This window comes from Chionomys nivalis, chromosome 18 (assembly GCF_950005125.1).
Source record: "Chionomys nivalis chromosome 18, mChiNiv1.1, whole genome shotgun sequence".
Taxonomy (NCBI): Eukaryota; Metazoa; Chordata; class Mammalia; order Rodentia; family Cricetidae; genus Chionomys; species Chionomys nivalis.
Genome location: NC_080103.1, coordinates 9,201,093 through 9,211,986, shown reverse-complemented (window position 1 = coordinate 9,211,986; position 10,894 = coordinate 9,201,093). Strand labels below are relative to the sequence as shown.

Sequence of the window (10,894 nt, the reverse complement as noted above, 5' to 3'; positions counted from 1 at the left end):
GATCCGACTCTTTAAAAAAAAAAATCATGCTTGAACTGTCATATCCCCAGTAGTGCGTGCGTGCATGCGGGTCTGTGTGTGTTTGAGACAGTTTCACTACCTAACTATGGAGCCCAGGTTGGCCCCGAAACTGCAGTTCCGATCTGGGTAGCACTTGGGAGGTGAAGGTAGGGGGACCAGGAGTTCAGCCTCAGTTCCACAGAGAATTCTCAAACGGCAACAACAAAACCGCAAATAACAATGGCAATGGGTTTTTGATCCTACTGCACGTACTGGCTTTGTGGGAGCCTAGGCAGTTTGGATGCTCACCTTACTAGACCTGGATGGAGCTGGGTGGTCCTTGGACTTCCCACAGGGCAGGGAACCCGGATTACTCTTAGGGATGATAAGAGAGGGGGACTTGATGGGGGAGGGGGAGGGAAATGGGAGGTGGTGGCGGGGAGAAGGCAGAAATCTTTAATAATAAAAAAAAAAAACGCAAACAAAAAAAAGGGGGGGGAGGTAAATCACAACTCTCCTGTCTCAGATTGCAGAGTGCTGACTGGCGAGTGTCATCAGGCCCAGCTGTGCAGAGAACTCACAGCTGCTCCACAGCGTCCGGAAGCAGCTGGCGGACCCTGCAGAAGCTAATTCTGCCGCGGAGGTAGCTGGCACCACGGGATTACCGGCGCTTCCGCGGCTGTGGAGCCTACAAGTCCCAGAACGCATTGCGGGGCGCGGAGGCGGGGCGGCGGGGCGGCGAGGAGGTCGAGTTTTGTGATTGGCGAGGAGCGCCAGGCCAATCGGAGGCGCTGTTGTTTGCCAGTCCAGGAGCCGGTCCGCAGAGGGAAGGTGGCAAGATGGTGTTGGAGAGCACTATGGTTTGGTGAGGAGCTTCGGACCTGGCCGGGGGCCGCGTCCGGGTCGCGGGTGCGCACGGCGCCGAGGCCCGAAGGCCTGGGGTGGGGACCGGGTCGCCAGGCGATGTGGCCTTGGGGCCCACGGGAGACAGGCCGGCGACTCCCTGAGTCATCCCGGCCCGGGAGCGCAGGCCCCGGAACCCTGGTTTCCCACAGCAGCCTTTATTTTGGTTCTCGGACCCTGCCCTCCATGCCGCCCTAAAGGAATGGGGAGCAGAGGCCAACCGCCCCATCCACCCGTCTCCGACTTCATTGCCTTTCCCTGTACTTTTTCTCTCGTAAACTTGTACCCGCATTCAGGGAAGATAGTCCTTCATTTCATCACGAGTCGGAAGGCCTTTGGGTGATTTGCTCAGGTCACACAACTTTTAGTGGTTGTGATACGCAGGCGTCAAAAGCTACCGTACTTCTCCGATGAATTAACGCGATCAGTTTGATACTTGCCATGAGTACCCATTATGAGTTGGATTAGAAGCTGAGGAAAAGAAAAATAATAAATTTTTAAAAAGTCAAGATGAGGACGTATATTTTTTCAGGGCTACAAGAGGGTTTTGTTTTTGTAGATACTGGGAATTGAGTCCAGAGCCTTGGGAATGCTCAGGAATGAGCTACAGCCACACCCCTTCTTTACTGCATTTATTATTTGTCATTATGATTTTTTTAGATGGAGTTTTGACACTATAGCCCAGGCTGACTTTGAAGCTTTATTCGAGAAGATGCGTAGGCTGGCCTTGAACTTGCAATCCTCTGGTTCCACCTCCCAAGTATGTAGGATTATAAGCCTGAGTCATCAGGCCCATGTTTCTCTTTGGAGATAGGTTAGCATTGCCAGCTAAAATACAAGGTGAGCGAGACTTGATGGCTCAAGCTTGTATTTCCAGCACTTTGGAGGTGAGGCAGGGGAATTCCATGAGTCAGGATGCCTAGGAAGGCTGCCTCAAAACAGCACAACCAGAATGCCCAGCTAAATTTGAATTTCAGGCAAATAGTGCCTTTTTAGTATAAAAAGTGATTTTAATACAACCCAGATGTTGGTTTTAATTATTTGTTTGGTTTGGAGAATGCCTCGCTGGTAAGAGCCCTTGCTGTTCTTGCAGAACTCATATTGTACTGTTCTCAGCTCCTTCTTGTCAGGCCCAGAAGATCCTGTGCCTTTGACCTCTGTAGGTGTGTGTGTGTGTGTGTGTGTGATCTTAAAAGTCACTTGTTAAATGTCTGAAATTAAAATTTCATCTCAAGTCCTATATTTTTGTCTTCTACGTTTGTGCACTTCTAGAAGAGAACATGTTAAGGGAGAAAGAAGACAGGTTTGGAACCCAGCATCTGTTTTCTGGCCCCAACCTTTCGCACACTGGGAGAATTGTAGTGACTTCTGTGTGGTACTTACTGGAGTGCCATGGCATTTGGGGAGTCCTCAGAACTTAAGAGCTGCTTAAATAAAAAGTCCTATGTTGGGGATGTAGAGCAGAGTAACTAACACAGATGGTTGATTGAAGGTGGAAGGGGTCACCGTAGGAAGAAGTTAGGACCGAAGAGCTTGTATTCAGTTCTGTAACTCAGGGGGCTGATGGAGGCAGACTGTTGTACAGACTGGCATTGATTTGAAAATACTGATCTGGCCAGGTGTTGTGGTACACACCTGTCATCATGGCACAGAAGAGGTTGAGACAGAAAGATCATGAGTTTGAGGCCAGCTTGGAACATAATGAGATCCTGTTTCTACCCCCTCTCCCCAAAAGAAAGTTATAGAGTGCTGTGTTAAAGGACCACAGGCATCAGACGGTGAGCCCTCGTTTTCCCTGAGGGTCCTGCATTTCCAGGCCCCAGTCTTCTGTAGGGAGCTATTTTAAAATGCATGTGTTGTGATGTTTGTCTTGTCAGGCTTCTCTCTCTCTCTCTCTCTCTCTCTCTCTCTCTCTCTCTCTCTCTCTCTCTCTCTCTCTCTTTCTGTCCATCCGTCCTTCCTTCCCTACTTCCTTGTTCTTTGTTTTTGTTTTTTGAAACAGAGTTTTTCTGTAACAGCCATGGCTGTCCTGGAATTCGCAGAGATCCGCCTGCCTCTGACTCCTGAGTGCTGGGTGTGCACCACCAACACCTGCTATACTCTTTCCTTGTTAGTTTTTTATGCATGGTATCACGCTTGGGCAGTGTGGAACTCAATGGAGCTCTGTTTGTGTTGTTAGGTCATCTCAAGTCAGATGTGCGGGCACATACCTGTAACCAGCACTTAGGAGGTAGAGTTGGGAGGATCAATTCAAAGTCATCTTCGGCGTGGAAAACTCATCCTGTTTCTAAGGGAGACCAAGGGTGAGGGAGAGGGGTGGGGAGGGGACAGGGATGGATCTCAGTGTGTTGCCCAGGCTGACTCCCAATCCTGGATTCAAGAAATCCTTTCCTTGACTTCCTAAGTAGCTGAGCCTGCAGGTATGCTCTGTTGCCTGGCCTGTATTTGAGAGATGGATTGATTGATTTTGCAGTACTGGGAACCAAAGCCAGGGTCTTGTTCATGCTAGGCAAGCAGCTTACCACAGAACTGCGTATTAAAATTATGATCTGGAAAGTTCAGGTAATACCGGAAGTCCAATTTTGTTACGCTTTTGGGGTGAAGGAGAGAATTGCGTGCTGCTGAGGGAACGCAGTTCTAAGAAATACAAATATTACCCCATGCATGTCAAGCTGGAGATAGGGAAAGTTGGGCAGTTGTGTGGTGTTTTGTTTGACTTGAGACAGGATTTTGCTGTGTAGCCCCACCTGGAGTTCCCTGTAATTGTCCTGCCTCTGGAATACTGGGACTGACGTTAACAGTGGCGTTTTAAGGGGTACATGCATGGGTGGTGGGGTGTGTTTTCCTCCGGTAGCCACTCCGCAGTGCCGCGGCTTTGTTCACTGTCACTCTTCTCCCCCTCTCCCTTTCGTGCTCTGCCCATCCCCCTCCTTAGCCGCTCATTGGTCTTGCCCACAGCCCTTGCACTGAGCTGTTCCACCCAAACCGTGCCGAAAGCCTCTATTGTTCTTATTTTTGGACTTGCTACTTTATTTGACCTGTTCAAACTGTGGAACCCTGGGAGGAGAGACCCAGTTCCCAAAAGTTGTCCCGTGACTTGCATATACACGTTATGCATGTGGCAAGCATATGCCCACATACTTGTCTTGCCCTCCAAATAATAAATGAAATGAAAGAGTGAAGTAACTGGACCTTCGAGAAAGAAGCAACTTTCTTAGAGAAAAAATTAACCAGGGGCTAGAGTGATATTCAGTGGTCAAAGAGCACAGGCTGCTCTTACATGGGATACAGCTTCAATTCCCAGCAGTATGTCGTTTCAAACCATCTAACTCCAGTTCCGGCTCATCCAGTACCCAGGGCCTGAGGACGCACACAGAGACAGACAACCATACACACAAATGCAGTTGTCAGAAAGTTAAGTGGCAGAATGAGAAGAGCCTGTGTCTCAGCACTACCTGATGCTCCTGTTTCTGCTTGTTTTCCAATAAAGCACCCCCTACCATTTGTGGTTCTAGTTATTATCAGGTAAAGCTTTATAAGGTGGAAAAAGTTATCACTGAGCCAGTTTTGCTTTCGAGGAAAGTACCTTGTTCTGGGCACTGTGCTCTTCCCTGAGCACAGGTCTCAGGGCTGGAAGAACCTCCCTGAAACCTCAAGGGTCATCGAGAGTTGGTCCCGGACCAGGGATGTGTGACTGATACCCCCACTGCCAAACCAAAAGGCAGGGAAGCCAGAGTCTATATTTCATATTATCTAGATCCTGGGTTTTTTGTTTTGTTTTATAGGGTCTCATATAGCCCAGATTGGCCTCAAACTTACAATGTAGTTGGGGCTTGCCATGAACTCTTGATCCTCCTAGCTCCATCTTCGGAGTTCTAGGGTTACAGCTGTGTGCTGCCGTGCCTGGCTTGTGTGCTCTATTAAGATAGAAAGAGTTCCAGGTGACCCTGCGTTCTAAGCCTGAAAGCCGCTGCTGTGTCACAGCGTATCTGGCAGGAGGTGTTGAAGGGTCCCCTATCTGTAGAATATGTTTTGGGGGATCCTCCATTGTTGTGTCCCCCTCTCCCCGTCTTGACAGCGTGGACAACAGTGAGTACATGCGGAATGGAGACTTCCTTCCCACCCGGCTGCAGGCCCAACAGGATGCCGTCAACATCGTGTGTCACTCAAAGACTCGAAGCAATCCTGAGAATAACGTGGGCCTCATCACCCTGGCCAAGTACGTGGGACCCAGGAGTGGGGCTCTGAAGGTGGGTGGTGTTGCCATGTTGGGTCTGTAGGTGGCTGACCTTATGTTGGTAGTACAGGCTGTTTTTACCTTTCCCCTTGTTTCCCCTCCCCCTGTGGTCAGCACAGCCTGTTGGGTAGGGAGGACTTACTGACTGCCCCCCCCACACACACACACATAGGTTTTTCCCTCTGCCCTGGCTGTCTTCAGACTTGCTGTGTGCCTCAGGCTGCCTTGGACTTGGGTAGACCTCCTCTTGTCTCCCAGGCCTGCACCACCATGCTCAGCTTTTAACTTTTTCTTGTCATTTTGATGCTAAGGGTGACCCTAGCCTCCTATGTGCTAGACAAGGGCTCTGCCGCTTAGCTCCAGCCCCAACCTTTGGGATTTTCTTTTTTTTAATTTATTTGTATTTCATGTATATGAATGTTTGTCCTACATCTATGTATATGCACCGTGGGCATGCATGGTGCCCACAGGGGTCAGAAAAGGGGTTCAGATTCTCTGGAACTGGAGTGCGGGTGCTTGGAAATGAAGCTGGAGCCTCTATAAGAGCAGTAAGTGCTCTTAACCGATGAGCTATCTTGTCAGCTCTTTTTTTTTTTTTTTTTTTTTTTTTTTTGAGACAGGGTCTCATATAGCCTTGGCTGGTATCAGACTCAGATCTGCTGCTTCTGCCTCCCCAGTGCAGATTAAAGGCTTGTACCATTTTGTCCTTCAGGAAACTCTATCTTAAAAATGATAAAAGTTGTTTTTAAGGTCTCTAAAGAAAACATGAATAGCCAGGTGGTGGTGGTGCACACCTTTAATCTCAGTACTCAGGATGCAGAGGCGGGCAGATCTCTGAGTTTGAGTCCAGCCTGGTCTGCAGAGCAAGTTCCAGGACAGCCAGGACTACATGGAGAAACCCTGTCTCGAGAAATCCCCCAAAAGGAAAGATGAATGGGAGTGGTCGGGAGGCTCTGTGTGTCTGAGCTCACCGAAATGCTTTGCTCTCACCTACACCTAGTGACTGTGAAGTGCTGACCACACTCACGCCCGACACTGGCCGCATCCTCTCCAAGCTCCATACTGTCCAGCCCAAGGGCAAGATCACCTTCTGCACTGGAATTCGTGTGGCCCACGTGAGTCCTGCCACCTCCCTGCTGTGAGGATCAGTGCTCATTTTTCTTGAGAACTGTAATCTAGAGCTAGATAGAGCAAGACGAGAGATGGCCTAGAGCAGCGGTTCTCAGCCCTCACACTGCGACCCTTTAATACAGGTCTTCATGTTGTGAGGACACCAACCAGACAATTATTTGTGTTGCTGCTTCATAGCTGTAATTTTGCTACTGTTTCGAACTGCACTGTAAATACCTGTGTTTTCCAGTGGTCTTAGTGACCCCTGTGAAAAGGTCACTCGACCCTCAACCCTTGTGGTGACCCACGGGTTGAGAAGCACTGACCTAGAGCAAGCTTACTCAGTATAGACAGGGTGGGGCAGGAGGACCGTGAGGGATGTGAGGGAGGCCTGATCTGCGTGATGGTCGATGTGACTGCGATGGAAGGAAGAGGAGGGGCAGGGGACACAGGGAGGAACTGATGCTTCCTGTGGTTGATGGAAACTTCTTTTGCTTTCCAAGCTGGCCCTGAAGCACCGGCAGGGCAAGAATCACAAGATGCGCATCATCGCCTTCGTGGGGAGCCCCGTGGAGGACCAGGAGAAGGATGTGAGTCCGTGGCCTCAGGCAGAGCCTGCATTTGGGAATGTCCTCACCTACTTAGAATCTGGGGGGAAAGTGGATGTCTGATTTCAGTGTTGTATCGACCTTTGGTCGGCTGCTGAATTTCTGTGTGTTTTGTGAGGCAAGTTCGCTGCTTAATATATAGAATCAATTTCTTGGTTTTTCTTACTTCTCAGCTAGTAAAACTAGCCAAACGCCTCAAGAAAGAAAAAGTGAATGTTGACATCATCAATTTTGGGGAAGAGGTAAGTCAGGATTGTAGAGCATGGGATCTGATCCATTGGTTGTGAACGGGACCGTCCTTTCCTGGAGTGGAGGCCCTGGGGCTCTGGAGACTGCTGTGAGCAGTGAGTGAAGGAGGGGTCTGTCTTGTGCTCTCTGCTCCGCAGGAGGTGAACACAGAGAAGCTGACGGCCTTTGTGAACACGCTGAATGGCAAGGACGGAACCGGATCACACCTGGTGACAGTGCCCCCTGGGCCCAGCTTGGCTGATGCCCTCATCAGTTCTCCTATTCTAGCTGGTGAAGGCGGTGCCATGCTGGGGCTCGGTGCCAGTGACTTCGAGTTTGGAGTAGACCCCAGTGCTGATCCTGAGTTGGCTCTAGTAAGCAGATGCTGACCTGGTCTGTTCTCTCTGAGATGCCCAGCTAGTGGGCTGGGTCATCCTGGGCACTCCCATGCCATCCTTTCCTTGTCTTAGCTCTGTCTGCAGGGCTCTGGCTTGTTCCTTTTCCTGGTGATACCCCAGGCCCTGTCCTGCTGCTTCCATTTCCCCTTCTCATCTCTCAGCAGTTCTCTTCCTGCGATCACCATAAACCAGAGGGTGCCCTTCTGTGTTCTCCAGCCACAGCACCGCCCCAGAAGTCCATCTTGTCTCTCTGTCCCAGGCTCTTCGTGTATCTATGGAAGAGCAGCGGCAGCGGCAGGAGGAAGAGGCACGGCGGGCTGCTGCAGCCTCTGCCGCCGAGGCTGGAATTGCAACGTCTGGGACTGAAGGTGAAAGAGGTGGATTCTGAAGTCCCGGGCCTGAGGGTGTAGCCATTTCAAGCTAGGCTTGGGTGGTGGCACAGTCAGCCCTGTGGAATGTTCACTAGGTCTTCCTTGCCCTTCTGTTCTTTCCCAGACTCGGACGATGCCCTCCTGAAGATGACCATCAGCCAGCAGGAGTTTGGCCGTGCTGGGCTTCCTGACCTAAGCAGCATGACTGAGGAGGAGCAGATTGCCTACGCCATGCAGATGTCGCTGCAGGGAGCAGGTGAGTAGGGCCTGTGTTCAAGGGCCTGGGCAGGGCTGAGGTTGGGATGAGGAGAAGGCACTGAGCAGAGACTGCTGTTCTCCTTTCCTCAGAGTTCGGCCAAGCAGAGTCAGCTGACATCGATGCCAGCTCAGCCATGGACACCTCTGAGCCTGTGAAGGTGAGGGCCGGCAGTGACCCTCGGATCCAGTCATGTTTGAGATCTCTTTGTATTTAGATCCCCAGCCTTTTAGGGCTGAGGCTTCCCTCCCTAGCATTTCATAAACGAGTTCTCTGAGGAACAGAAGGAAACACATAGATGTATGTTTTCTTCTGTGTAAACTTTGCCAGGGGAACAGTGAGTTGGAGAAGCATTCTATTGTCCTGGAATTTTCTAGTGGGATTGATCTGGATTGAATTCTATGGAGTTCTCCCGAGAGGGTCTGGGGGACAGGAGTGTTGGGTGTTTCCCAGCAAGAAAGCTACATGTGGTGGTGGTTTTACCCTCTGCGCTCAGTTAGCAGAGTTCTCCGGCTTCTGTGTTGTCTGTTAAGCCCATGCCATTGTGGACATGGGTCTTTTTTTTTTTTTTTTAAATATTTACTTATTTATTATGTATACAATATTCTATCTGTGTGTATGTCTGCAGACCAGAAGAGGGCAGCAGACCTCGTTACAGATGGTTGTGAGCCACCATGTGGTTGCTGGGAATTGAACTCATGACCTTTGGAAGAGCAGGCAATGCTCTTAACCACTGAGCCATCTCTCCAGCCCATGGACATGGGTCTTGCTTACCTCGAGCCTTTCCTTCCCTTGGTGGCACACCCGGTCCCCGCAGTCCCTTCCCTGTGCGCTCTGCTGCCCGTGCGCCCCCGCTCATGTGCCTTTTTCAGGAGGAGGAGGACTACGATGTGATGCAAGACCCAGAGTTCCTTCAGAGTGTCCTGGAGAACCTTCCCGGTGTGGATCCCAACAACGAAGCCATTCGGAACGCAATGGGCTCTCTAGCCTCCCAGGCCACCAAGGATGGCAAGAAGGACAAGAAAGAGGAAGACAAGAAGTGAGCCTGGAGGGAGGGCTGAGTCTGCCCAGGGGACTGTGAAGACGGGGTTGCCTATAGACGTAGATGTGCTGTCTGCAGACTTTACAACCTGAATAAAGCTTGGCAAGTTTTTCCCTTTGCTTCAAATAGTGCACGCAAGGAGTTTGCTGGAAGGAGTGCCCTCCACCTCTGCGCTGCAGACAGCTCCTTCTCATCCCAGCCCCAACGGTTCCTCAGGCTCTTTTCCTTTGGTACTAGGAGAAGCATTGCTGTGGCTCCACCATTAGATCCCAGGGCCACTGAGGTGAATAGAGAATAACACCATGGTGGCAGTCTAGGGACGAACAGTCCATGTCTGCTAGGTCAAAGAATTACTAGTTATGTGTTTTTATTTTTGAGACAAGGTCTCACTATGTATTCATTAAGTATACTGAATTGACCTCAGACTCACAGAGCTCCACCAGCCTCTGCCTCCCATTTTGCTGGGATTAAGGGTATGAACAACCATGTTTGGCTCAAAAGAGAATTATGAGGGGTTTGGAAAGATGGCTCAGCAGGTAAAGGCAGTTACCATGAAAACCTAATGAGAATTTGTATATGGGCCAGGTGGTGGTGGCACATACCTTTAATCCTGGCTAAACCTGGCAGGTGGATCTCTGAGTTTGAGGTGAGTTTGGTCTACAGAGCAAGTTCCAGGACAAACAGGGCTACACAGAGAAACCCTGTCTTGAAAGACCCCCCCACCCCTCTAAAAAAGGCTTTGTATATGAGCATTTGCCTGCATGTATGTGTACGTCACATGCCTGCCTACTACCTATGGAGATCGGAGATGGTATTGGATCCCCAGAAACTGCAGTTTAAGATGGTTGTGAGCTACCATGTTGGTGTTGAGACTCAAGCCCAGGTCCTCTGGAGGAGCAGCCAGGTGACTGCTGAGTCATCTCTAGCCCCTAATGACAAGAATTTGGTCCCCAGCGTCCACAGAGGCCAGAGCTGTCCTCTCATCTCCATCCAAATGCCATGGTACATATATGTGCTCCCCAACAGTAACAAACACAATGTCACATAAAAACTATAGAACAGGTATTACGGGGCGGTGAGAAGGAGGATCTAGATTCCAGTCCCCTCGGAGCATGCTCTCTGAAAAAGCCAGTAAGGAAGAGATGGGTGGGCAGTGTGTGCAGGCAGGTGGAGACACAGCTGAAGACCTGAGCAGCGGCCCAGGACACCAGGGACCAGGAGTCCTTTAAGCCCGGCTTTCTATGAAGGCAGAAAAGCTGGTGTGTCTTCACAGAGTGCCAGTTCCGAGGTAGCTTTTCTGTTAAGTTACAGAATAGAATACAGAATTCATCTTTCTCTTGAATTTTTGAGACATGGTCTGTGTATCCCAGACTGGTCTCAAACTAGTGATGTTCTCCTGCCTCAGCCTCTCTAGTATGCTGTCACATGTGGTTTCTCTTTGTTTATTGAAAGTATTGATTATTATCCAATAAATAGGAAATACTGGCCGGGTGGTGGTGGTGCACGCCTTTAATCTCAACACTTTGAAGGCAGAGGCAGGTGAATCTCTGAGTTTGAGACCAGCCTAGTCTATAGAACAAGTTCTAGGACAGGCTCCAAAGCTACACAGAGAAACCCTGTCTCAAAAAAACCAAACCAAAGCAAAACAAATACCAAAAAAAAAAAAAAAAAAAAAGGAAATACTGAACCTGTTTGTCATAAAATTTAAGACAAACACGTGAAACCACTTGGGAGCCAGAAT

General features: G+C 49.8%; 1 protein-coding gene across 4 annotated transcripts; it reads left to right on the top strand.

Annotated features, from left to right (window-relative positions):
* The first annotated feature begins 768 nt into the window (after positions 1-768).
* Psmd4 (proteasome 26S subunit ubiquitin receptor, non-ATPase 4) lies at positions 769-9,298 on the top strand. Of its 4 annotated transcripts, XM_057792930.1 has the most exons (11): positions 813-865; positions 1,564-1,663; positions 4,982-5,122; positions 6,141-6,255; positions 6,754-6,840; positions 7,032-7,100; positions 7,245-7,460; positions 7,744-7,861; positions 7,980-8,111; positions 8,204-8,271; positions 8,984-9,296. In XM_057792930.1, exons 3-11 carry the CDS (start codon positions 5,001-5,003, stop codon positions 9,152-9,154), a joined length of 1,098 nt encoding a protein of 365 aa, XP_057648913.1. In that variant the 5' UTR covers positions 813-865; positions 1,564-1,663; positions 4,982-5,000; the 3' UTR covers positions 9,155-9,296. The 4 variants fall into 4 exon arrangements, with proteins under 4 accessions (XP_057648910.1, XP_057648911.1, XP_057648912.1 ...); XM_057792927.1 differs by lacking the exon at positions 1,564-1,663 and having other exon boundaries at positions 769-865; positions 8,984-9,295; XM_057792928.1 differs by lacking the exon at positions 1,564-1,663 and having other exon boundaries at positions 769-865; positions 7,744-7,852; positions 8,984-9,294.
* Positions 9,299-10,894: the final 1,596 nt, after the last annotated feature.

What these genes read in the sequence shown, in the direction of transcription:
- Psmd4 (XM_057792927.1), top strand. Translation starts at nt 840, where the DNA reads ATGGTGTTGGAGAGCACTATGGTTTG. An exon ending in GGCCTCATCACCCTGGCCAA is followed by an intron (nt 5,123 to 6,140) that starts GTACGTGGGACC and finishes ACCTACACCTAG; the next exon opens with TGACTGTGAAGTGCTGACCA. An exon ending in TGGAGGACCAGGAGAAGGAT is followed by an intron (nt 6,841 to 7,031) that starts GTGAGTCCGTGG and finishes CTTACTTCTCAG; the next exon opens with CTAGTAAAACTAGCCAAACG.